Source organism: Xiphophorus maculatus, chromosome 6 (genome assembly GCF_002775205.1).
Source record: "Xiphophorus maculatus strain JP 163 A chromosome 6, X_maculatus-5.0-male, whole genome shotgun sequence".
NCBI classification, from domain to species: Eukaryota; Metazoa; Chordata; class Actinopteri; order Cyprinodontiformes; family Poeciliidae; genus Xiphophorus; species Xiphophorus maculatus.
This window is the reverse complement of record NC_036448.1, coordinates 24,235,660-24,261,564: the sequence shown is the minus strand read 5'-3', so window position 1 is coordinate 24,261,564 and position 25,905 is coordinate 24,235,660. Positions and strand designations below refer to the sequence as shown.

The following is a 25,905-nucleotide window of genomic DNA, read 5'->3' as shown; positions in this document are numbered from 1 at the left end:
GATTTATGGCAGTAAATTATTCCTGACTTCATTCAGGTGTTCATGGTGGTAATCAGATAAACTTGGTATGTGTTACATGCAGAGGTGGACAGAGCAGCCAAAAATTGTACTCAAGTAATAGCAGCACTACTTCAACATATTTTTACTCAAGTAAAAGTAAAGAAATTCCCTAGTGAGTAAAAACGTTTTTGGTAAAAAGTCTACTCAAGTACTGAGTAACTGGTGAAATGATCAATCATTTAATATTTAAAAATTATGTCGTCAAATGGGTTGAATTATAAAGTTAAGTGGAAATGTTGGTATTTTAAGGACAAAAATGGCAATAATTCATATAAGTCCCAAAAAATAAAATCAGACAAAAAAATAAATAAATTCAAAATCAGTTTCTTTCAATAGCAAACTTTTGAAACTTTAACAAAAACTGCAGGTGTGTGTGTGTGAGGGGGGAAGCAGATAAAGTAAAAAGGAAACAAGATGCTTTTTGACCACTTTAAATCATAAACGATGGGGAGTACAGAACCACAGGATGTCTGCCAACCTGATGTAATCTCTGAAATATCTCCAGCAGGCTAAAGCATGCAAGAAAACTGGCAGCACTTTAAGTCTGGTGAATTTTTGGTTAAAGTATATTTTTTCATTCAGTGGGTAGAAAATCCAGAAATTTTACTCAAGAGTAGAAATACTTCCTAATAAAATTAGTCAAGTCATAGTAAAAATGTACAGACTAGTGAAAATACTCCTTAAGGATTTTTTTTGAAACTTTAACAAAAACTTTAACAACTTGAGTATGTTTTTTGTTGTCAAAAAACGTACTCAAGTAAATGTAATTGAGTAAATTACATTTACCCAATTACAATGAGTAAATGTAACTAATAAATACCCAATCCTGGTATAAGACAATTGTTAAAGTTTTACTCTATCATATGACCTTGGTGTGTATAACATGAATGTCAAATCTGTAGTCAAAGATAAAGAAACAAGCAGTTCCAGTACAAAACTAACGTGATAAGACTCCCTACGTTTCTTCTGCCTGGACTTCTGCTACTTTTTACTCTCCACCCTTTCGTGGAAAAGAGCGTTCCTGTTTCAATCAGACTTGTTGCGACTGGTGGAGCTACGTTTTATTTGCGTGCGCCTTCTCTGCGGCTGTGTTTGCCTCTGCATGCTCTGCATCAATGAGGCACTGAGGTTTTGCAATCACCCCTCATTTCATTTCACAACACAGCAGCCGAGTGAAAGTATCTTTCAGGACAACATGAATGGACACTTAGTCTCTTAATCACTTAGTCTCCCAACATTTGGGCAAGTTTCCATAAACGTGCACGTTTGTTTATAATAAAAAAAAAGTGCTTGTTTTTATCAGAATACTTGAATTAATGATCATACATGTGGATATGAAAGTGAAGAGAAGAGGGGGAGTCTGAGTGTAAGTGAAGGACACACCTCTCTGTTTGTAAAACCGCAGCATGTTACAGCCTGTGGGGAAGGACACAATCTCCTCTTTAATGAGCTAACGGAGACTCAAAGCGGGACAGCAGCCGGATATTTCTGTCCAACAAAGATCCGCAACAAAACTCCCCAATTAGAGGTTAGTAATTCTGACTTTTCCTTTACTTTTACCCGTTTCTACTGCCATGTTTCTCCTCTGAATTTGTCCACACTACAAATCTGTGGGAAATTATGTTAATACTTTTCGACTACTCTGATCCACTGTAAATATTTACAAGCAAACATGGGTTCTCGGGCATGCTTAACAGGAAAAACAACAACAGAAATATTCATACTCTTGGCAGATTTAGGTTTAAAGTATCTACAAACAAGATCATAAACCAGCCAGTTGTGCTCAAGTATCAATAAAACTGCCAGTTAAACTGCTAAAAGTTGTCTACATTTGATGAGTCCTTCTTAAAGTTAAATAACATTGAATTTCTTTTTTCACATTTTAATCTATGTTCTCTGACAGAATATAGATTAAAAGTGATTTGATGAAGATTTTAAAACACCAGTGGAAACCTGCAGCAACTGAAAGCAGGGTTTTATAGTTGTAAAAAATATAAATATGTTTCCAATTAACTATCGAAAAGGCTACAAATAATCATTAGCATACATTTATTCTAAGTTGATACTTTCAAATGATTTTTTTTTTCATAATTTGAGGAATGCTTTTCTCTTTTTATATCAGAAACAAACTTCTTGGTTGATTGAAACCAATTTTAAAACTAAATCTGCCATTTATTATGACATTTTTTAGCCTAACTGTATTATAAAGCATAATTTACACACAGATTAATTTAAAGAATGATAATTAAATAACTCACATGACCAGCTTTTCCACCTGTTCCATGTTCATGTACTCCTGAGGGCCAGATTATTTCAATCTGTAATTTAAACAATTATAAAACTACACATGTTATTATTACCTCATGCGAGATACATGTGGAGATAAAATCCTAGTACATTGTTTGGGCACCTGGGAATTTTATTGAAGCCATAAGAGGAAAATACATACATGGTCTTCTTTGGATACTGGGCACAAGAAATGAGTACTTAATAAGGAAATTAAAACTTCATGTTTCTATCCTTGACTTTTATTGGTATGTTGTGGTCAGCCCAAGGGTCGACTAATTTCTGACCTACAGAGTTAACAAGCAAAATGATAATAAGAAAAAGATTTTTGGAGATCATTCAAAGATCAATAAAAAATTGGGGGGAAACACTCCTCTTCTCTGACGCACGGCTGCCAGTTTTCCTGCATGCTTTAGCCTGCTGGAGATATTTCAGAGATTACATCAGGTTGGCAGACATCCTGTGGTTCTGTACTCCCCATCGTTTATGATTTAAAGTGGTCAAAAAGCATCCTGTTTCCTTTTTACTTTAGCTGCTTCCTCTTTTAAGTCTGTTTATAGATTTCATACAAGTTTACGAAGCAAACCTTAAAAAAGGTTTTTGTGTCTGAAGGTGCAAAAATCACAATAATGAGGCAAATACATTGTTGGATAAGGAAATTCATAACTCACTGAATGATTATGAAAAGCTTGTGTCTTTCTCAGACAGAAGTCGTTATAATCTGGGTGGTTTATTGGTTTAAATCTCTTAATATTTAAATAAATGTCACTTAGCAAGTCATGGAGAAAATTACACCATTAGCGAGCTTCTGTGTGGGTGGATATTTGACCACTTTTTTCTTCAGAAGTAATTTGTTTTAAAATATATCGTTTCCTGGCATGGATGTGGCTTTTAGTCAATAATTGTTCAAAAGGGTTAGGAGATTTATGGCTTTGGGGAGGCCATTACAGAGGTTTCATATTTGCCTGCTTATTCTACTCTAAAACCATTATGATTGTCATAATTGTCCTGTTGAATAACCTAATGCATCCAAGCCTCAACTATTATGAAGGTAGGCCTCCATCTTTGTGCAGACCTCTGGTGACAAAAATGAAAAGAAAAGCCACCCAGCATAATTCTGCCACCACCTTACTTGACAGCTGGTATACTGTTCTAATGCTTGAATGCCTCATCTTCTACATTCACTGCAACCAAATTACTTAATTTGTGTCATGTCTGACGATTAAAAAAATACTTTTGTTATGGTATATGCTTGAAACATTCTTATGTTTACAATCACCTGAACCAATCTTCTTTAATTAGAAGTTTACAGCAGAGCCAATCAAAAGTATTCTTGATCAGTCAATCTGTTTTTTTTACCCAATAACTTAAAGGTTTATGGTGTCTGGAAAATGAGCCATTTGAAAACCTCCTGACTGTTGAGTCACAATCGATGAGCACTGCACCGTTTCTTAGCAACAGCTGTATGTACTGTACAATGGCTGCTGGAAAAGAAAAGTGTTTTGTTGTTGACTTTTTAGTCAACAATTTTGAGACAAATTAAATAAAAATATAAATTAAATAAGTATAGAATGAATGTCTGATTCTTCTGCTTTCAGGTCCAGAAGGATTTCTGATTGTTTTTTACAAACAAACTGGTGAGGAAATGTACAATTTCTACCTATTTCTCTTGTTTTTAGGATCAAATCATTTTAGAATGACAGCTACCACAACGGAGGAAGACAGTGCTGTTAGCAACGATTATGCCACAGCCATCGGCACCCTCATCCTCACCCTGGTTTTCCTCCTGGGCGTCCCCGGTAACCTCTTCATCGTCTGGAGCATCCTGGCACGCACCCGTAAACGCTCCATCACCACCATCCTCATCCTCAACCTGGCCTGTGCGGACGGCTTCATCATGGCCCTCACCATCTTCTTCTTAATCTACCTGGCCAAGCAGACGTGGATCTTTGGACCCGTTATGTGCAAAGCCCTCTTCTACTTGTGCAACGCCAACATGTACGCCTCCATCTTCCTGATCACGCTGATGAGCGTACACAGGATGGTGGCGGTGCTGTTTCCCCAGAAACTATACCTGATAAGCAGAAAAGTTGTGACGAGGGTGATCATGGGCATGTGGGTGCTGGTCACGGTGATTTCCATCCCCTCGCTGGTGTTTCGAGAACTGGAAATTGAGCCGGATTTTAGCGAGAATATTTCACGGATTGTGTGTTCACCCAATCACACCTGGCCCACGCATGTAAGTCCACTCTTCTCACAAAGTGAAAACCCTGTTTGACTTGTGCTTTCTACTGCTACAAAGTCAGTGAAGTATTTGATTATTTCGTCATGCTGGGAAAACAGAAGACACAAATTACTAAAAAAAATAATAAAAATACGCTGACGTTACCTGGATCTGATGTTTACCTTTATTCAGAGTTGGGTAGTAACTAGTTACCTTTATTCAATTATATTTACCTGAATAAATATAATTTATTTATTCAGTAACTAACAGTAACTTTTGAAAAAAATATACTTTTAGGAGGTTTTATTTTGCTCTTCTGTACGTTTCACTTTTACTTCAGTAATTTTATTTTGAAGAATCGATACTTTTACTCAAGTAAAATTTCTGGTTTTCCACCCACTAAATGAATAAACATGTTTTAACCAAAATTTCACCAGACACAGACACACACCTGCAGTTTTTGTTAAAAGTTTTGTACATTTCTTATTGAAGAAAACTGATTTGGAAAACATTTATTTTGCCTGATTTTGCTACTTTTATGAATTATTATCATTTTTGTCCTTAAAATACCTAAATTTCCTCTTAACTTCATATTTTGCTCCGACTGACTATGTAATTTTTAAATGTTACATGATTGATAATTTGATCAGTTACTCGGTACTTGAGTAGAACTTTTAACCAAATATTTTTTTGTGGTAATAAAAAGTTTAATGATTTCTCCCAGAACCGCACAGGATTCTGGGAGAAGCAGGCAGAGGAAAGACTTTGGCTGCTCAACCTCTCAGGGCCAGCTAAGCAAACTTGGTGGAATCAATTCACTCTTTGGTTACCTAGCAACTCACTCACTCTTTGGTTGCCTAGCAACCTGTTCAGTAACTTGAGCAGTCACCATTCTGCTACTTTGGCCGTATTTCAGATATTCAAAACAAAAAAACGGATCAATAATTATCAATACCGATTAATATGTCACTCTAATAATGTGATCTTATATTGTGCTTTTTCAGACATATTGAATGTTTAAATGTATAAATAACGTGTAAGAGGTGAGTAGTTAGCAGAAAATAGCAAAACTAGCATAAACTAAAAGTTGTTCATCATCTTGGGAATTTGAATGCCACAATTTTTTTTGAATAAGCAAAGCGGTTAAAATAAAACCATAGAGGTTTGTTCAACTAAAGGAACATAAACTATTTTCACAAAAATTACAAAACCATGAACCAGAAAGGTTCAACAGTCTCAATTTTTCTTCAAGTTAGATATGTTTTTCAGTTTCTTACTATTATATTTTCAATTTTTTTTCCTTGCTTCTCTGGTCAGGTCCGGTTCCAGTATTCTTTAGAGACAGTTTCAGGATTCATCCTCCCGTATGCAGTCATCATAACCTGCTACGTCCTCACCCTGCGACGCCTGAGGCAGACCCAGTTCCAGCGAAGGATCCGTAGCGAAAAACTCATCCTCGCTATTGTCATAACATTTGGCATATTTTGGTTTCCATACCATGTAATCAACATGGTGCAGGTGAGTTAAACTTTTCTAACCTATAATCCACCATTTTCCTTTCCTGCTCCTGGTTCTTGTTTTCATTACATTTTTTTGTGACTCCCAGGTTGCAGCTAAGTGGTATAACAAGGAGACAAAAACTAGAAAAATGTGAGTAAGATGAAATTGCTTTGCATACTTTTACTACTCTATAAAGATGTATTACTGAATATTAAGGGTAAAATTGCTCATTCTGTTCACATTTCTGGATGGTAACCATATTTACTATGTATTCTGTTAAGGCATCATGTTTTTTTACTTGAATCTTTAATGTTTTATCACTTTTTCTGGTTGCTTTTTTTTTTTTTTTTTGGTTGTTATCGGTGGTATTTCCTTTTTAAGGTGTAACCGGGCAATTACAGGCTGGAGTAATTAGGTTAAAGATTGGTCTAACATCAATTCAATGTTATCAGTTGCGTTATAGACATACACAATTGCATAATTATGGATAATTTTCATCTACACTTTGACTAAGTGCTCCTTTCCCAATTCTCTTACAAAATGACTTTTGTTGTAAATGTGTTTGGCGCTACAGCCCAGGAGACGGATTACAAATCTGTGCTCAATGTTACAACTTTTGTTGCGATGAGTTTGGAAAGGGAGGGAAAGGTTTCCCTGAATATTTGTTTTTGCACTTGCACAGAAATGTTGGTAAGCAACTCACATGCCGAGTAACTTTGACTAAAAAGGATAAAGAACCAAATTATATTTTAAAATAAAGATAAAATAACAAATTTAGGTTTGTAGGTTTTTCATTTATCTTTCATAATCATGAATGTTTCTTATTTTAGACAATTTATCAAATGTATTTTTGGCATACATGAACTGAACATTAAAATAAAAATAGAGAAATTCCAACATTTGACTAGTTAATGGACCAGGTAAATATGTCATTAGCACATAGATTAAATTAATATTTAATGAAATATTACAGAGATTATTTAAGTAGAGAGAATGGGGCCTAATATAGAACCCTGAGGCACTCCTTTGGATCTATCAAGAAAAGAGGAAAAGGATCCAACATGTAAACTAACTCATCTGTAGACAGGCCAATATAAGCAGTAATGGTAGTTTACCAAAGATATTGTGGTCAAAAGCAAAATACCCAAATTTAACAGGAGCAGAAATTTTGAATGCCTCAATATTCTGTCTCTTATTTTGAGTGAAGTATTTTTGTAAACATTTACATCAATGTAACAGTGAGAGGTTTTATTTCTACAGGATCCTAAAAGTTGCTCTTTGCTGCAGTTAACAGATTTTTTTCCCCATCTTTTTTGCCCACAGATTGGACTTGATTCATGAGAACTGCCGAGCTGTGACCTCGACTTTGGCTTTTCTCAGCAGCTGTGCCAATCCCATCCTTTACACCTTAGCTGGAAAGTCCTACATCAAGAAAAACGGCTTAGCCTTCATGGCTAAGCTCTTCGACGGCACGGCATCATCGGACCAAACTGCAAATAAACAGAATCGCACAGACAGTGCAGGAGAAACGAACAATGTCTTATTAAACAACAACACCACTACATAATGTACCAGTGGGATAGATTAGAGCATTGAATGGACCATGAATTGTAAAATGTGCAAAGCTACTTGTGAGAAAAAACAAGTTTCACAACAGAACTTTTACTTTTTTTAAACCATCATGAATGACTACAGGATAAACTCTCTGACAATAAACTTTAATTTCAATGATAAAGTTAATACATCCTATATAAAAGTTCTACAACGCTTGCTGGGACTACCAAAATAGTGTGAGGAAAAATGACAAAATAATGCTATTTAATGATAATTCACATATTAGTAGTTTAAAATGAAAGGTTAGAACTGCAGGATGTTTTCAGTCCTGATTGTTTTTGCACATCTCAGATATTCAGGGAATTAGCTCCAGAGCTAAGCAGCACATACACCAAAAGCTGCTTCCCTCTTTAACAATATTCTGTTAATTTATGTAAAGCCGCAACTGTCAGCTGAAAGCACTTTACATAAAAAACAGGGACAGTTCTAATTAATCTAGTCACATTAATTACGACCATAGTCAGAATATGTTGTCAAAAAAAAGTCTGGTTTAACCAAATTGATGTTTATCCCCAAAACAATCTAATAAAAGTTAGTGGAAAAAAAGTATCTAGTAAAAAAAAAAAGGTTCTCAGATTGCACTGGATCTCACATTAACTGCAACAATCTTTAAACATGGAAGCACTGAGACAACTAAGGCCGTTTGTAACAATATTATTCAACAGAAGTGGGAATAAATTAATATTATTCCCATTTATGTCTCAAGGATAAAAACTGAATGTTATAGTCTCACAAGAGAGGAGATGGACAAGACATGTATATTATTCTACTTTCAAAAAGTTTACACTGACAAACTAATATTTAAAAAATAAAATAAAATTAACAGTTTGACCATTATGTAAAAAAATAAAACTTACAAGCTGGTTTGTGATTAGCCTTTAAACTGTTTAAATGGTCTTGTTTGGTATAAATTTGCTCTGTACAACCTCACATGTAAGATTTCACAGTTTGTGTATTTATTTAAACATACTGCAGTGACAAATTGCATCTTAAAATAAAAAAAAAAACATAAATTCTAAGTACACAAAAATAAATAAATAAACACTTGATCTCATGTCTTGGGACTCCCAGGAGTAAAGGCATAAAAACTTACTGACATATTGGAAACCGTTTCCCTGACAACCATAAGTGGCGCTAAGACGCTCGGCTACCTAGCATTAGCGCTGCGGCTAAATAAGCTAAAGCTGGAAACGAACTTCCATTCTACACTTAAACTAGCACACAGTTAATATATTTACCCACAGAACTATCTATATAAACTTACTGGTCACGACACATGTTGAATGAATAGAACAGTTAACTGAATAAATATGTCCAGTTAGATTTGAACCAGATTGTTCCGGCTAAAACTAGCTAGCAAAAATAGCGAATGAATGAATATAAACTTTATCAATCACAGTGTCTAATGTTTTTGGATGTTACCATTATTGAACATTGCATAAATAATAATGCTTCTTCATACTTCACATATTTAAGGGTGTAAGAAACACAACTAAACCAACAAAGGGTGAGCTGTTATGGAGTATTTGGAGCAATCTATTTCCAAATGGAAGTTTACTTTCTGAGTTCTGAAACAACCTTTCTTTGAGGCAACAGAGCTAAGTATTAGTCTGCACTAGTAATTTGTCCCAGCTCTTGCTTTTTGTTTTAAACATGAAAAACTACTGCAATGTTTCTCTTTTCTGCTTGCTAAACATCCATTGTATTCTCATGTTTGTTCATATGCTCCTCTTTGTGAGATTTTCTTTATGTCAAAGTATAATCCAACATCCAGTTTTAAAAAAATGGCAGGTGAATTGCTATGTTCTTGAATTTGCATCTCAAATTGCACTGTACAGTTTTCATGCATTTCTCTCCCACTATAAAGTTTAGTTTTTTGTTTGTTTCCTGGTTTGTAAAGTATATGAATGAAACATGTTTTCAAGTCAATAAAAATAATTTTTTGTACAAAGCCTCCTGCAAATGGAGTGAAAAGATGCTGAAGACATTTACAAAAGAGATCATGATCAAGTGAGACTTAAAACTTTTCTAGATTGAAATGATCTACACTCACGTCTGAAGCTGTAATCTAGTAAGGAAATCACTTTTTCTGGGAGGAATACAACATTCCTCAAATAAGAGTATTATGGTCACGCTAAGAAAATAAAATTACAAGAATAAAGTCATACTAGTTAGAGAATAAAGTTGAAATAAAAAAATTACATTTTTATTCTGATAGTGACCTATTATTTTGACTTTATTCTTGTACAAGCTTATTTGTGTAATATGACTATTTCTGTAATTTTATTTTTGTATCTCTCTAATTGTTTCCAACAAACCAAAACCATTTATCAAATAGGAACCAAGTTGCTAGCAAAGTTTTCAGGTTTTCTTTACTGCGTTACCCTTTGATGAAAGCGACTCAATAGTGATGCCAGCTACCCTTAAGAAAATTTTAAAAACTGCAAACCTTGGAAAATAAAACATTTATACAAAAAATCTTGGAGGCTTTACTTTTTGTTTTGCAGAGTATTTTATTGTCGTTTAGGCTTTAAATTTAAACTGTCTTTTTTTACATGTAGCTCTTCCAGGATATATAACATTTAAAATCAGTAGAAATTTCTAAAAATTGAGGCGTTAGGTCAACAAGCAGACTCCTGACACCCGACCTGTGGAGGAAAAGGAAAACAGAGATCAGTTCGCTCAACTTAATGTTACAAGTGTAAAAATATAACTTCTGCATCCATCTGTTACTAGATCACAAACCAGAATCAAAGTAGAAATGTACAGCACTGTAAACTAAAAGTGGATGCTTGCATTTGATGGTACATTTAAAACCAGATGTTCTTACCTCAAGTGGTTTTCCTAATGCATCCTTCCTAAAAAGGAGAGAAAGGGAAATTAAAGGTTAGTCTCAGCTGTGGTGTCCTAAATCTGGAGAGCATATCAGTAAAGTCAAACCCATCAGTGCAGTGAAAGTAAAATCATCAGTTTCAGGTGAAACACGGACTCACATGCAACTCATCATGCAAGGTTTGACTCCAAAAGTTCAGTACGACACGCTAACGACATAAAAAGGCAACTTTCAGGATTTTAACCAAATAGCTCACAGTACAGCTACTAAAAGGGAAAACTAGAGGTGCATCTCAATAAGCTTTTAAAAAAAATGCTTTAATTATATAAAACAATGTTTTTCTGAAAAGGTAAAAATCTCCTAGGTTGAGAGCTCAATTTCCAACACACATGCAGAATTTACTTTCATCTTTGAAATCGTGGCTGTGGCTCATGCACCTGTTTTAATACGCCACACTTTTTCCTTCCACTAAACTTTAATCAATATGGTAGATATACAGCACTCTCAGCAAGCCAATTTGGCAACTTTTCATTGAACCCATCACCCGACTCAGGTGAACAACAAGTCAGTTTAGAAATGTTGAGGAAAATTTATATAATGAAAATCTTTAATAGGTCTGATGTTTATTGTTTTTTTAGAAAATAATGAATTTAGGATTTTCAAAAACAATAAATCATAATAGTGTAATGAATCCAGTTTTGAAATACAACTTAAAATAAATTGACTTAAATGAGGATTTCAGCTAAAGTCAAATAAACCCGGTGCAGCACAAATTGTCTGACACCATTATGAATTTAGCACTTTTACAGAAATCATCAAATGGCTCTGAGCTTTTATTTAAACGCCTTTCTTGTCGAGTATCTCCTGTGAAATCAAACCACGAGGTCGGTTTGGCGCTAACGCTGCAACAAAGAGCTAAAGATGATCCTGAACCGCAACGATCATCCACCTGCTCCGGCATCAAATGCGTCACCAAGCAAGAAAACAAACCGGACACGAACAAATACGACCCTTACCGCATTTTAGGCTTTCAAACGGCTGATGTTTTAGTTTCCTTGCAGCAGCAACTCCTTCCTCTCGCTCCGTGACAAGGAAGAGAGAATGTTAATGAGGCTGCGCCTCATTTTATCTCGTTATCAAACCACGTGTTTGACGTCACACACGGGCAACTTCCGGCTTACGGCAAGATAAAATTTCATGTCACCACTTGATTTCTTTAATTATGTTTGCATGTTGCTGTTGAAATCAAGGCTTCCCAGGTCCCAAATCTACAAATAATTCAAAATTAGACCAATAACATTACAATCACATTATAATGAATTAACTTCATATATGAGTTTGTATGTTCTTGTTTTATCTTTACAGGCTGAAATAGAAAAATAAATACTGGGGAAACATGTATATTTTATTTATTTATTATATATATTTATTTATTTATTTGTATTTATCCTATACTGTATATCCAGCCAAATACTACAAAGTGTCTCAACTTTTTCATTAAGTGATCAATATATTTTCAGCTTGGAAACAACTATTAAGCTACAAGTTGAATTGGAAACAATTACAAAATATGGCTGATATTAAATTTGTTCACTGCACATCATATTTAAATATTCATTGGATACAAAAACAATATCCATAAAAATAAACCTGCTTTATTGTCTCAACAACCCCATTATCAATTGACTCTTTCTGATTGGTCAGTTCAATAATTTGAATTATGAACATTTAATTTTTTTTAATTTTTTTTTTTTGCTACTACAACCATCATCTTTCTTGTATTTTAAAGTATTTTAGTTTTGTTGTTTATCTGTATAGGATATAATATATTTGAATTATTAAACTGATACACAGGCAATATTACTTACAAGAAAACAACCAAAAATATGCATCAAAACAACATAAAATCAAATCTGAAATAGAAGAAAAGGAAGTAAAATTCATAAAAACCTATTCAAGTCTTTTTAAATCAAAATGATCCCAAATTAACAGTTATATCTAAAGGTATTCTCCTAAATATAAACACGTTTTTCCATTTTAATAACACGTGGTAAACTCCCAACACACAAATAATCTAAATACATGCATAATTGTAATGCACAAATTGAATGTGATAAAAGACCTCAAAATACAACATAATTTGAAGTGGAAGAAAAGTGTTACATAGTTATCAAAACACAAAAAAATCTGATAAATGAATCTATTTATTGAGTTTTCACATTCAGTAACCGTCCTTCTACTACAGTACATTATCGCAACAAAACCAGTAGGTGGCAGATTTTCCCAACGAATAAAAAAAGGGGGAAAAAACTACAAAATGTAGTTCACCATGTTGTAGTACGGAAAGCCCACTGGACCAAAAGAGGGAGAAAAAAAAGCGTAGTAAGAACTTAGAGTGACAGACAGAGGAGAAAACTGTTAATAGAGGCGACGTTGAGGGATTTAAAGTCAGCGTTGGGTGGAAACCTTTGGCAATGAGAGTCTTAATCGGTAAGAAAAGCTATTGCAGTTATCTGTTTATTTTTAAATTCTCAGAAAGGCCAAAACAGTTCAAGCTAGCTTGCTAAGCTAAGGTTAGGGCTGCTGACAAAACCTAGATTGAATTGATATTTAATGCAACAGATAATCCAGGTGCGTTTAAAATCCTGCCGTCAGTTGAAAGATAAAACGAGATCGCTGTATTTTGAATTTCCTTGTTATTTAAGCAAAATCCACGCATGTGTTTTGTTTTGTAAGCATGTAAAGTGCGCATGCGCACTATTCACAGCTGCTCGATCCTTTTGGGGGGTTGAAGATGATGTCAGCACAACTATATACTTAAAGCATGAAATAATTCATTAATTAGTGTATTATGCAATACATTAACGTTGTAGTGAGAAGTTTAGATGGTATTTTCTTAAAGTTGATATATTGTAAAATTATCTCTCCTGATTTACTATTTTCTTTCAAGCTTACAGTCTGTATGTTTGATTTGTGTCTGTCTCTCAGGAGGGGGCTCTGGCTTTGTGGGTCGTGAGCTGACACGCCTGCTCAGAGACAAAGGTCACGAGGTCACGTTGATATCCCGTCAGCCTGGTCCAGGAAGGATAACATGGGTATGACCAGGAGGTTCAGCTCCTCAATCATTACCTTCTCTAGATTGATAATAATGAACAGGGAATTTCCTTTTCTACAATGTTACTTTGCTTCTCTATCAACGCAAAAATGCCTGTAATTTCTTGAATTGTATCTTTTTGCTCCTGCAGAAAGAACTGGAGTCTCACGGTCTGCCGCCTTGTGATGGTGCCGTCAACTTGGCAGGAGAGAATGTTCTTAACCCCCTTCGATGGTGAGAACCCGCCCAAAAAAAGAGTTTTTATTGCAATCTGACTTGGTTTTGAAGCCTATTTCCATCACAATGATAGAAAAACAATTACAACGCATTTTTCTGTATGTAATAAGTATAACATAGCCACCAAATTTTAGCTATCTGATAGACAAAGGTGTGCACAGTACCCAAAAATTGTACTCAAGTTAGAGTAGCACAACTTGTTTTCACTCAAGTAAAAGTATAAAGTTGCCATCCAAGAAATGATTCAAGTATGAGTAAAAACGTATTTGGTATAAAGTCTACTCAAGTAATGAGTAACTGATGAAATTATCAAAAAAAATAACAAAATCGGGCTGATAGGTATTTTGTTTACCTAAATAGAAAGAAAGAACCATAGAAAACGTTTGAGTTTTCAACCAAGCTTCTGCAGAAGGACAAAACACAGCAAACCACTTCTGCAAGGTGTTTACCATGCGTTCTGACTCCCTGCAGCAGAGCCTGAAGTATTTCCCACATTTCCATTGTTTCCTGTCTTTTTATTAAGCAGGAGAAAGAAGGGAGTCAAGAGTGAAATGTGGGAGAGTGATAAATCAAAGAATGGCTATTCTGAAACAAGGAAGAACTGCATTCTACACACAAGCAGTTTAAGGAGGATCCCGAGATAAGAAGCAGCTGCAGCTTCAAGGTTTAGGGAAAAAGCAAGTTTTGTCTTTCACACGGTTTAACAAATTCCTCCTCTCTGGGGTGTGAATACTAAACCTTTAAATGAAAAACAAACTGGTAACTACTTATGTAAGAATGATAACAAAATATAATTATTCTAACACAGGCAAAAGAAAATGTTTCCAAATCAGTTTCTTTCAATACAGAACTTATAAACTTTAACAAAAGCTGCAGGTGTGTGTCTGTGTCTGGCGAATGTTCGGTGAAAACATGTTTGTTTTTCATTCAGCGGGTAGATAATCAAGACATTTTATTCAAGTAAGAGTAGAAATACTCCATAAATATAATACTCAAGCAAAAGTAAAAAGTACAACATAGTAAAAGTACTCCTAAAAGTATTTTTCCCCCTAAAAAGTTGTTGTAAAAATAAATGTAACTTATTACTACACAACTGTGATGATAGAAATATATTTTTTCACAGCTTTTATAGACCCCATCCATATTTCCACCATATTAATAAAGAATATTTCTGTTTATTTGAAAATAGTTGTGAATTTTGGAAAACAAGGCTGGGAACGTTGAATTTAGACATGAACAGTGTGTAAGTACTGCTTACTTAGCAACAAAGCCTGATTTTAATCACGTTTAAAACTGCTCTACCTCAGGATTTGTGCTTCATAGTAACCTGCTCAAAACCTTAACCTAAAACTGTTTTATTTATTTGCATCATGTGAAAAACCATATGCTGTAGAGTTTATATTATCTGCTCACAAGAGGCTTTACTGAACCTTGTATATAAGGGGTTAGAAATAGTTGGAATAGTTTTTAAACAGTGTTTAAAATAATGTAATAAAAACAATAGTGTAAATTCGCTACCTTGCCTTTTCTGGTATTTCTATGTATTTCAAAATGTATCCTGCTTTTGGCTCCTTGAATTAGTAACATCCTTCAGTCATGTTGTACTTTAAGTCAGATCTATAACCTAATTTTTTTGTCCTTCCAGGTGGAATGAAAGCTATAAAAAGGATTTATTCTCCAGTCGTATTGACACAACTAAAGCTTTGTCTCAAGCCATCGCTGCGTCTTCCAGCCCTCCTCACTCCTGGGTTCTGGTTTCCGGTATAGGTACGGGTCCACCTGGTTGCTAACTGCTCGCTTAGCAGCTGCAAAAGGCACAAAATGGGATTCAGATTTATGATTGATTTTGTCTGGTTTTCCTCGTTGACTCACAGCTTGCTACAAACCCAGTCCCACAACTGAGTACACAGAAGACAGTGAGTGGACGCCCTTTGACCTCCTCTCACAACTCGTCAAAGAGTGGGAGGCTGCAGCGTTTCTTCCTGAGAACGCAGCGAAAACCACCAAACAAGTCGTCATTCGGGCCGGTACGTTCAGAGGGGCAGTAAAGAAGCTGAGGGAGATTTGTTCATGCCTACTCCCATTTAGAGATATGCAAAAGTTTTAAATCACCTCTGGTTTCTTTAGTTACTTACAAAGAGACAGACATTTTTGTAGACTGAGGTCTTAATCCACAATCTCCATCTTTTCTAAAGGTTTGTCAAAGTTTTATTTTGGGTGATTTTTTTGTCCAGAATATAAAGATAACATAGGGTCTAAGATGCTTATCAGGCTATTTCTCTTTGTGAATCACCTTGTTGATTCCACAATTTGGTTTTCAGTATGTTATTTTCAGTCAAGTTTTGTGGAACAAGTTGTGTATTTATTTCAAGAATATAGGGCACAATTTTAAACAAAAAAGCATCAATTAGAAACTAGGCATAAAGGCATAAAATAAAATCTTTCACACAACCTCTACTAAATGGTTTGGTAAAAAATATAACTACCTAAAAAAATGGGGGAAAAATAACTTCTAAAAATATTGAATTACTCCTGCAAAATAAAATATTACATTTAAAATAATGTTATCTCAATAATATATATTGTTTCAATATGTAATATTAAGCAAAAAGTTGTATTTGTTTTTTTAGTATTAGTTTTCAAGTAAAAAAGACAGCATGTCTTTTCTAGCTGTCTGGTTACTTATAGGAAACTTTAGAAAATGTTTCATGGTTATGGTCCTGTAACGTTCTAAAAACTCTTTATGCACCTTGATACCGGTAACTGAGGCTGGCCGATAAATCGATTTTATTGATTATTTGATTTTTCAAGACTTAATCTTTGGAAAATCTGGGTTTATTTTCCACCAATATAATCCTTGGGTTTCCATTGTTTAGTTAGCAAACCCATTTATGTGATGAGCATGTTTTACACTTTCTATTAATTTCAACTTTGAATTCAGGTCAACTCACAGGAGGATTGACTGAAATAAAAGCCAGCTTTTAAAGATATTTTCTATTATTTGCTATTTAATTTTAAGGAAAAAGTGATAGAAAAAAATTATAAAATTATTCAAATCAGATTTAAAAAGAAAAAAACACATGTGTTACATTCACCTCCAATTCCGATTAGTTACCTATTTATTTATCTATTTATCCCTGAAATCCGATTTTTATTTCGTTGGATGTGACCGCATTCAAATTTCTGTGAACGGTTTACAACTGCGACGCACATGCGCAGAAGAAAAACGCTGACGTCACACAGCAGCGCACTGTTTACGGAAGTAATAACGGATCCCGCCGTCTATGGATCGATTTTTAAGTTTATTCAACAATGGGAGCCCACATGATTGTCAGAAAATCATAACAAAACGAATGAGGCTAATAAAAACAAAGCACAACTAAAACTTTGCGTCGCGTTCACCTGCAGTTTGATTGTAGCTCTTAAAGGGACAGACGATATTTCACTCATTCTTCCTTCCGTCCACTAGGGGCAGTGTTGGGTCGAGATGGCGGTGCTATGAAGCAGATGCTGCTGCCCTTCTGGCTCGGACTCGGAGGTACGTTGGGCTCTGGAAGGCAGCCTTTCCCCTGGATCCACGTCTCGGATCTGGCAGGAATCATCGCTCGCTCTCTGGAGCCCCTAAGGAACACCGAAGCCCCGCCCCCCTCACCGCAGGTGTACAACGGAGTTGCACCTGCGATCACCACCAACCACGAGTTCACCAAGGAGCTGGGTCGGATCCTGAGGCGGCCCACGATCTTTCCCGTTCCTGAGTTCGTCTTGAGCGCCATGTTGGGCTCAGAGAGGGCTGTGATCCTCACAAAGGGCCAGAAAGTCATTCCCCTGAAAACACTAGAGTCTGGATATCAGTTCGAGTACCCAGACTTGACCTTAGCTCTGAAACAGATTGTAGGGAGTTAATAACTAATATTGGAAATTTATTTCATCTTCTTTTCTGTAAAAACATGAATGAAAATCATTTACTGCCTTCTATATATTGGTAAAAAATAAAAAAGTAAGCTGCTTCGTTTTAAGGCAATGGGACTTTTTTCACATTAAATAAAATAACTCACCAGATGTTTTCACTCTCATTAATAAAACTCCACAATTAGATGAGAGATGCCTGATTAATAGTAAATAATTATTTATTTTCTTAATAATAAACATCACCATGTCTTACTAGTGTTATGGGTCAACAACGTAGATTCGGCTTCTGAAAGCTAATTTTTTACCCTTTTACATAAAATGTTGGGAGAGTTTACCCAACGTTGTGGAAATAAGTTTTCATCCTTCTCTTGACTGATGAAAAATGAAATTATTTTGATCCCATGGGAGCTTTCTGAGACCACTAAGACAACAAAAAAAAATGTTCATGTAGATAAAACTAAATATTGAGTTGCCTAAATGTTCCTTCCTTCAGTCCCCATCAATTATAGACACTTTAAAATTTTATGTTTAACCCTCTTGTCTCAATTCAATATGATGCATATCAAGCAAATTAGCAAAAATAACCTCTCGGAAGTGGCATAGCCATCTGCTTCTCAACATAGCTGTGAAAAGGTTACAACCTTAATTGTTGTTAGCAAATAAGAGTTAAATATTTTTATTAGCACATGCACTAATCTGAAAATATAACACTAAGATCACATGATAGCAGGAATGATCAGATTCAACTGCTGGATCGGGCAAAACAAATATATTCATCTGCAGCGTCTGAAGGTTGTAAGTTAGTTTGATTTTGACATCTTTGAAAAGAAACTTTAATTGGATGCATCAGACTCATAAACAAAATAATCAATGAGACAATGGCACCAAATAAAATATGTAAGTGTATAATAGAGGCATACCTACTGTGATTTACAAAACACAGAGAGAAGAAAGTAGATTCTAATTCAAAGTGATATTTTTGTTTCCAATACTCAGGAAGTCCAAAATGTCCAGGTTTTCATCTGAATCAGCTCTCCGAGTCGCTGTGGACCTTCGTCTCTTCTTTGACATTCTCAACAATCGGCAGCTGATCTCCCCATTCGCTGTTCCGCGCGCAGCGGTACATATCTCTGACAAAACACAATTTATTTCAGATAAAAACCGCACAACAAATATTCTTCAAGCTGATCAATCTGAAATAGTATTGTTAATTTCTCCAGTAAGAAAAGAAATAAATTATGACATTTGTGGAGCATTTCTCAAATTGTCCATAGACACCGTGTTTTTAACTTTTTGAGAATAATAATTTTAAAAAATGAGACAGAGATTTTTGCCCTAAAATGAAATCTAAGAATATTTTCTGCCAGTTTTTACTACATTACATCTGATTATTCCCAGGAACTTTTCCGCTCCATAAAAAGTTGCTAGTAAATATAAACAAAAAATAATTACTGGAGCTCGGAGGAAGACTCAATATTACCTAATATTAAAATGTTTTCAGTACTAATAGTTTTTTATGCAAGAAATATATAAATAAAATCTGAATAAATACAGAAAAAAATCCAATTTAAGAGATAATTGTTGTTAGTAAGTTTATAAAACAAATGTAGAAAAAGACACTTTAAAAAAAATCTTGGTATTGTCAAATCCAATGTTTAAACTGTTTACTTTTAAGATTTTAAATTTATCTGATATTTTACATTGTATTTTTAAAAAAAAGACTTATTATGATCCTCTGTCTCTGTAATAACTGAATTTAATAATCATTATTTAAAATATTTATCATCATTTTATCTAATTGTAACTATGGAAGTCATCCTTTCCTTTAATCTGTGACTGTAAAAAAAAAACTCAACTAAATGACTATTTTTAAAATCTAGTTCCTACGTTTACTGTTAAAATAAATTCAATTAATACTCCTTTTATTTAACATTTTTTTTGTGTAAAACTTGTTATTGACACACAAACATAACATTACAAAAATAACATTAAAATGAATAAAATAGTTAAAGTTTTACCCCAATTAATGTGTCTTTTGCTTCTTAATACCACTTTCCTTTTTGACTGGAGTATTCTAAATAGTCACCAATATAAAATGAGATCCACCCTGGTTTTCAAACCCTCTGATAATAATTTTCACACCATAATCACAGCCCAGCGGTTTTTCTTACCGGCTGTGTTTCCGTGCCGTCACCACCATGTGCTGCAGCCGTCCGTCGGAGCGGCACACGTGGCAGTGGACGTGCCGCGTTCTGCACAGAACCGGCGCGATCAGCCGGCCCCAGTCCAGACCTTCTGGTGTCGGCTCTGCCGGTTCTGTTCGACTCAGGATCAGGTAGCTGAACTTCTCTGTCTGACACTCATGCCTCTGAATTAAAAAAAAAAAAAACAGTGATTGAGAAAATATTGAAGCTTTGATGAACAAAATGCTCACCTGTCAATTGTTGTTTTTCTATCATGACAAGTTTGTGTCTGGATGATCAGACACTTAATATGTCAACAAAGCAATTAAACAACTTCTTGTGTTATTTTAGTGAAAATTAAATGTAATAATCTTTTTCGGATGCAAGATTTTTATTTAAAATCTTGACAAAAGTTGCAACAAATTTACTCTCAACCAGGCTTGTCACTTTAAGAAATCTTGCTGGTTGATAAATTACTCAGGATATTATTGTGATAAATGATAATATTGTTGTTTTGAGGCCATTTTCAAGTAATATGACGGCATGATAGTGCAAGAACACATTCTCAAAAATCCATAAATTTTTCATTGTAATGAGCTGGAACTGGAAGACATTTTAAATATCCAAAATAAATAAACAAAACAACAGAAACAGCAAAGAAAATTAGTTGTGAAGTCTCTGTAAACAAAATTATCCTTAAAGAAAGAACTAGTTGAGACCAAAGAGCCAGACTGAGGACTTTCAGTTTTTGGTAGAAAGAGAGAAAAACGATAATTAATGCAAATGGAGATTATTGAGCTCATTTCAGTTTACCATGCGATTCCTTGATTTGTTGCGACAGGCCTTCTCTCTCAACATAAAAGTATTTACTTTCATCATAAAAATGTATTTTTAAGCTAAAAAATGAACAGTTACTCCTGATTTCCTGCTTGGCGGATTTACAGATGAGGAGTTTTACCCCTGGCAGAGGAAGAGGATGGTAGCGCTGGTGGAAGTTGCAGGGCGTGACGGGTTTCTGGGCCAGTTTGGGACACATCATCTCATGAGGGCACTGAGAACAGAAGCAAAGATTATCAACAAAAAGACCCTGAAGCTGCTGGATTTTAAAACTTGTTTTAATCCTACCGGTGCAAACACTGATGCTGGTCTGGGGTCATGAACGACTTTTTCCTGTTTCTGGAGATCAATAATATGGATTACTGCACTGGGCTAACATTACTAATCAAAATGACTGATTCACTGTTTTGTGAAATACTTGAGTACCGTTAGCAAAACGTCTCTGGCCTCCAGCATCATCTGATGGCCCTCTTTGGTACCATTTTCCACCAGCACCTAAAACAAACATTTCAATTATTGGTTAATCATTAATCTAATCAGCAAATCTACTATTCATTACTTTAATTAAAGTACTTATTTGGAATTTAAATAAATGATATTAATAATATTATTCTGATGAAAACGAATACTAAACCTTATACTCTTATTTATTTTCCTCTTGAAATTCATAGATTTATTTATACATTAGTAATTTACTAAATATTTAATTATTTACTTCTTTTATTTTTATTATTTTTAGATAATAACTACCAAATTATTATACAATCAAGAAATGTTAATTTTATTTAGGTAATTATTTAAATGATATATTTTTTCAATTTATTTTTATTTATGTATACATTTGTTTTTAAAATATATTATTATTATCTTTATTATTGCTACCATTTAAATTTAATAGTTATGTTCATTAAATAAATTGATTTCTTTTCACTTAGTTGATTCGTTTTGAGAATTTTAGAAATTTTCTTTATTATTGTTACAATCTTCTTTATAATATCTAGTACTGTGTTATTTTATGCTTGTGTTTATTTAGTTACTCATTTATTATAATAAACTCTTACAAATTTGCAACAAAATTATTACATTTTTCCTTGTGTATTATATAAATATAACAGCAGATAAATCCCAGATTGAACAGACCAGGTAGGAGTTCGTCTTCCTCCAGAGCGTCATCACGGCGTCCGCCCGGTCGTTCACGTTGGGAAGCTCTGACAGGGTAAAAGCTGCCACCACCAAATCGAACTGGACCTGCAGAGAGAACCTGGACCTTCAGGGTTTCATAAAAAAAAAAAAACCTGCAACATTTACTTTAATAACAGATTTCAGCTACTGATTTTTTCTTTAGGTGTGTTTTAAAGCTGGCCATTTTTAAATGTTTCCGGGTTTTAATTATTCCAATTTGAAATAATTGTAACTTATTTTGTTGCTTTTACTGGTGCCTCAGTCCCAGGTTGGAGTTGTAAACTAGTTCTCAATCATCTGGTTAAATAAAGGTTGAGTTGATACAAAATTAATATTTAAGAAAAATCTTCAGCCGTGGAAATGTAAAAAAAAAAATATATATATATATACATATATATATAAAGAAGATAAATATGCATCTACATAGGAATATAAGAGTGCATTCAATGATATTATACATTTACTATATTAAATATTTATTTAGTATTATTAACTTACAGCATAGCAAGTTTAAGTCAAGATACTGAAGACACTGCAGTAGTTTGCTTAAAAATAAATAGATAAAAGAAGATTATAATACTTTAACAAGCAAAAATATTATTTTACTTTCAAATTATTCGTCTTGTATGGATCAGTTAAAATGTTTACTACTTAATTCAGTAAATTACAAATGCAGCTCATCAAATTGAAAGCATCCCTAAAAAATAACAGTTTTCAAGCAAATTCTTTTCATTAAGCACACATTTCTGTTCTAAAAATTTAGTTATTTTTAACTGTCCTGATGTATTATTCTGATCTTAAATGTTGTTTTTTTATTCCCTGAAAGCAGAAAATTACCATAATTAACAGAAATAAAGGCTTGAAAACATCCGTCTGTGAGAAATTAATCTATATAATTTGTTTAGTTTAACAAACTAAGTTACTGGAAAAACATAACCTATCAGAAATATTCTAATTTACTCATTTTGACTGTATATTAGACATTCATGGTGAGCTCAGATACCTGCTTTGTACATTATGAGCAGTTTTAGCTGTTGTCCCTCTAAGGTACAATTAGCAAAAGTAACTCATAAATGTCAAAAACTAAAACACTTTTCCTCCATTTAGTCAGAATATGTGAAAAAAACAAGAAAAGATGGACAGATTTCTAAAGTAATTATTACTAATTACGAGGATTTAAGCAGAAATTTGAGCGATTGGACGCCACTGGATTCAACTAATATTTAATTTTCAGGAATTGTTGAATGTGAGATTATGTTACTTCAATAAAAAAAAATTTATTTTAAAGATTTTTGCACATATTTGAGGTGCCAATAAACATGGTTGGCACAGAAACCTGTTAGTGGTTGGTTTTATATTTTTCTTGGACTAAAACTGACCTTAGGAGAGACAGGAAGAAACTGTCTGAAATAAACGTGTTTGATGTGCGGTTGAGCTCTTTCATCATCTCCTGCGCAGAAAAAAGCAAACTAATTTAACACATCTCGCTTTAAAAAGAGACATATTTGTTTTAAAATCCATTTCTGTGCCTTTGAGAAGTTGTTCGGCCAAAACGTTCATCGCTGCAGAGCTGTCCACACACACCATCTCCCTGAAAGAGTCGTCCCAACACGAGTGAGACGCCCTGATGGACGGAGAGAGACACTCAATATATCATTTAAGTTTCAGCCAAACAAATAAAAGTTTCAGTTTGCACACCAACCAGGCGACAGTTCCTAAGCCAGAACCAAAATCCAGAAGTGTTTGAGGAGCAAATGAAGGATCTCGCTTCTTTATCTGAATAAAATCAACAAAAAAAGTAAAATATTAATTCAGGGTTGATAGAAACCGCTAGAGGAGACGTGATCTTCTCTACACCTACCTCATTTAAAGCTCTCCTCACTGCTGCATAGCCTCCAGCCAGCCGAGCCGCCATGTACACCATGCTCAGCTCTTCATCGTACCTGAAACACAAGGCAGCCAGAGATATTTATATGCCTTAAACTGAAAGCTGTGAGACGTGGCTGCTCCAATAAATAACTAATCTAAGCTTAAATCAAGCAGCATGCACGGTTACTTTAGGGGCGTCCAGCGATACGTCGTTCTTCTGAGCTCCGACAAAACCTTCTTCCTGATGCGATCCCCCAGGAGTTGCTCATCGACATCTGCAAAAAGATCACAGTTAATTAATTACTCCTGGTTTTGTCAAAGCCTTCAGACGCACTTTGAAAAAGAATTCCTACACCTTCAGCCTTTTGAACGTGTCATTGTGCAACAGGTAATAAGTAATAAATGAATTAATTGCAGTGACATTTTCTCAATCATTTCCATTTGTATGATTTATAGTTTTTCTCTTTTCTCTCTTTCTATCAAAAACTGGATGACAAAAGCCATCAGTCTGTTGCTTTGGGCTCAATCAGCCCCTTTTAATGAAGGACAATTTTGTTTACAGAGACTTCACAAGACATTTTATTTTTGTTTTATTTATCTTGGATGTTTAAAATGTCTTCCAGTTCCAGTATTAAATGTTGATTAGAATTTAAAGTTTATTGATCATTGAGAATGTGTTCTTGCATTATTATCCCATTATTACCATTAAATTACCTAAAAATGGTCTCAAAGCAATAATATTATCGTTTGTTGTGAAACCTTCTGGGACAATTTGTTATCACGACAGGCCTAGGTGCAACCATAAACGAAAATGTGTTTTATGGGGATTTTTTTTTTTGTGATTATCCAACACAAAATTATGAGTAATTGTGAAGTTGAAGTAAAATGCTTTAATGCTTTTGCACACAAAGAAATCTAAAGTTTCTGTAGCGCATTTATTATTTATTTATTTTATTTATTATATTTATTTTTTTATTATTATTTTAAAAAAAAATAATAAAAAAAATCTACTGCCTCTATGAAACCAGCAAAATACAGATGCACAACAAATTTAGGGGGATTTCTTATTTATAATTAATCATGTATTGTCCTTTTTTAGCTTAATAATTGGGTCTTTTGTGCTAATTTATAAGCACCTAAAATTTAAGGAACTGCATGGATTATTATCACGAACTGCCTTCAATCCTTCACCTCTTCCGATGTTCTGCACGGCTTTCTCCCACAGTTCCTTCTCCATGCTCACAGCTTTCTGCCTCAGCATCAAATCCTCCACCGCTCTCTTCCGGCTCCACAGGAAGTTTGTGAGCTTTTGAGAACGTTCTACAAGCTGAGGCACCCGAACTCCTGTAGACGGAAACATGAAGCTAATTAATGAGTAACGCAGTGAGTCTCATTTCTGGATAATCATTCTCCAGCTGGTGAACGTACTGTGAATGATGGACTGTGCAGCCAGCTGGAGATGTTCGGGTAGCCGGACAGTCTTCAGGTTGGTCACACCTGGATGCTTCCTGTGAAGTTCTCCTTTCAGGAAATCGACCTTAGGCTGAGGAAGAGCTGCTGAACTCACACTCTGGAAAGGAAAAAAAAATCAACTTATGTATTAAAACAGATATTTAATCTAGTATATAAAGTTTTCTTAATTGCAAGATTTCTAGATATCCAAACTTAGCATTAAAGATTTCTAAACTGTTTTCAAATATTACTAGTGAGAAGGTTGAATAAATTTAATAAAATAAGGTAAATATTGTTCGAAAGAGGCAAATGTTTAATGAATCCTATCATCTGACCTCCACTGTAAAGATGCTGCGTTCAATGACAGCCACTAATTGCACCCACCCTGAACATTATGTTCACCGCCGCCGCTCGATGACAAAGAAAACAGGCTCCGTAACTCCGTGACGCCATGTTCTCGGTATCAGAAATAAACTTTAACGCCGTTAAATGAACAACTTTGATCCACGCTTTCGTAAAGCACACCGTACGATAGCTGAGCATCAACAAAATAAGTCCGATCAGTTACTAAAGAGGAACCCCTTAGACCGAATGTTTTGTTCCTACTACGAAACAAATACGAAGA

The 25,905-nt window shown here is 34.5% G+C and overlaps 3 protein-coding genes and 1 long non-coding RNA gene across 4 annotated transcripts; 2 read left to right on the top strand and 2 right to left on the bottom strand.

The window, feature by feature from the left end:
• Nucleotides 1-1,297: 1,297 nt before the first annotated feature.
• On the top strand, nucleotides 1,298-9,857 carry LOC102220142 (leukotriene B4 receptor 1-like). The gene is made up of 5 exons (XM_005796598.2): nucleotides 1,298-1,588; nucleotides 4,026-4,585; nucleotides 5,888-6,088; nucleotides 6,177-6,220; nucleotides 7,394-9,857. The coding sequence occupies exons 2-5, from the start codon at nucleotides 4,043-4,045 to the stop codon at nucleotides 7,635-7,637; spliced, it is 1,032 nt and encodes a 343-aa protein (XP_005796655.1). The 5' UTR covers nucleotides 1,298-1,588; nucleotides 4,026-4,042; the 3' UTR covers nucleotides 7,638-9,857.
• Nucleotides 9,858-10,177: 320 nt separating this feature from the next.
• LOC111608946 lies at nucleotides 10,178-11,663 on the bottom strand. The gene is made up of 3 exons (XR_002752920.1): nucleotides 11,534-11,663; nucleotides 10,515-10,542; nucleotides 10,178-10,332 (listed from the first exon to the last, which is right to left on the bottom strand). It is a non-coding gene; the product is annotated as an uncharacterized LOC111608946 (long non-coding RNA).
• Nucleotides 11,664-12,881: 1,218 nt separating this feature from the next.
• Nucleotides 12,882-17,861, top strand: sdr39u1 (short chain dehydrogenase/reductase family 39U member 1). Its single transcript, XM_005796551.3, has 6 exons — nucleotides 12,882-13,007; nucleotides 13,506-13,612; nucleotides 13,763-13,845; nucleotides 15,494-15,615; nucleotides 15,723-15,875; nucleotides 17,318-17,861. The coding sequence occupies exons 1-6, from the start codon at nucleotides 12,992-12,994 to the stop codon at nucleotides 17,749-17,751; spliced, it is 915 nt and encodes a 304-aa protein (XP_005796608.1). The 5' UTR covers nucleotides 12,882-12,991; the 3' UTR covers nucleotides 17,752-17,861.
• A 713-nt stretch (nucleotides 17,862-18,574) lies between these two features.
• mettl17 (methyltransferase like 17) lies at nucleotides 18,575-25,814 on the bottom strand. The gene is made up of 14 exons (XM_005796597.3): nucleotides 25,665-25,814; nucleotides 25,257-25,398; nucleotides 25,020-25,172; nucleotides 24,016-24,103; nucleotides 23,821-23,902; nucleotides 23,662-23,735; nucleotides 23,489-23,583; nucleotides 23,339-23,409; nucleotides 21,918-22,025; nucleotides 21,204-21,272; nucleotides 21,066-21,116; nucleotides 20,899-20,991; nucleotides 19,929-20,125; nucleotides 18,575-18,887 (listed from the first exon to the last, which is right to left on the bottom strand). Exons 1-14 carry the CDS (start codon nucleotides 25,731-25,733, stop codon nucleotides 18,785-18,787), a joined length of 1,395 nt encoding a protein of 464 aa, XP_005796654.1. The 5' UTR covers nucleotides 25,734-25,814; the 3' UTR covers nucleotides 18,575-18,784.
• Between the last annotated feature and the right edge of the window lie 91 nt (nucleotides 25,815-25,905).

Excerpts from the sequence above, each read along its gene's own strand:
- sdr39u1 (XM_005796551.3), top strand. Across the intron at positions 15,616-15,722 it reads GGTTCTGGTTTCCGGTATAG|CTTGCTACAAACCCAGTCCC; the intron begins GTACGGGTCCAC and ends GTTGACTCACAG. Across the intron at positions 15,876-17,317 it reads ACAAGTCGTCATTCGGGCCG|GGGCAGTGTTGGGTCGAGAT; the intron begins GTACGTTCAGAG and ends TCCGTCCACTAG.
- mettl17 (XM_005796597.3), bottom strand. The coding sequence starts at position 25,733 with ATGGCGTCACGGAGTTACGGAGCCTGTTTTCTTTGTCATCGAGCGGCG. Across the intron at positions 25,173-25,256 it reads TGCACAGTCCATCATTCACA|GAGTTCGGGTGCCTCAGCTT; the intron begins GTACGTTCACCA and ends TTCCGTCTACAG. Across the intron at positions 23,584-23,661 it reads GGCTTAGGAACTGTCGCCTG|GGCGTCTCACTCGTGTTGGG; the intron begins GTTGGTGTGCAA and ends TCCGTCCATCAG.
- LOC102220142 (XM_005796598.2), top strand. The coding sequence starts at position 4,043 with ATGACAGCTACCACAACGGAGGAAGACAGTGCTGTTAGCAACGATTAT. Across the intron at positions 4,586-5,887 it reads ATCACACCTGGCCCACGCAT|GTCCGGTTCCAGTATTCTTT; the intron begins GTAAGTCCACTC and ends TTCTCTGGTCAG. Across the intron at positions 6,089-6,176 it reads ATGTAATCAACATGGTGCAG|GTTGCAGCTAAGTGGTATAA; the intron begins GTGAGTTAAACT and ends TGTGACTCCCAG.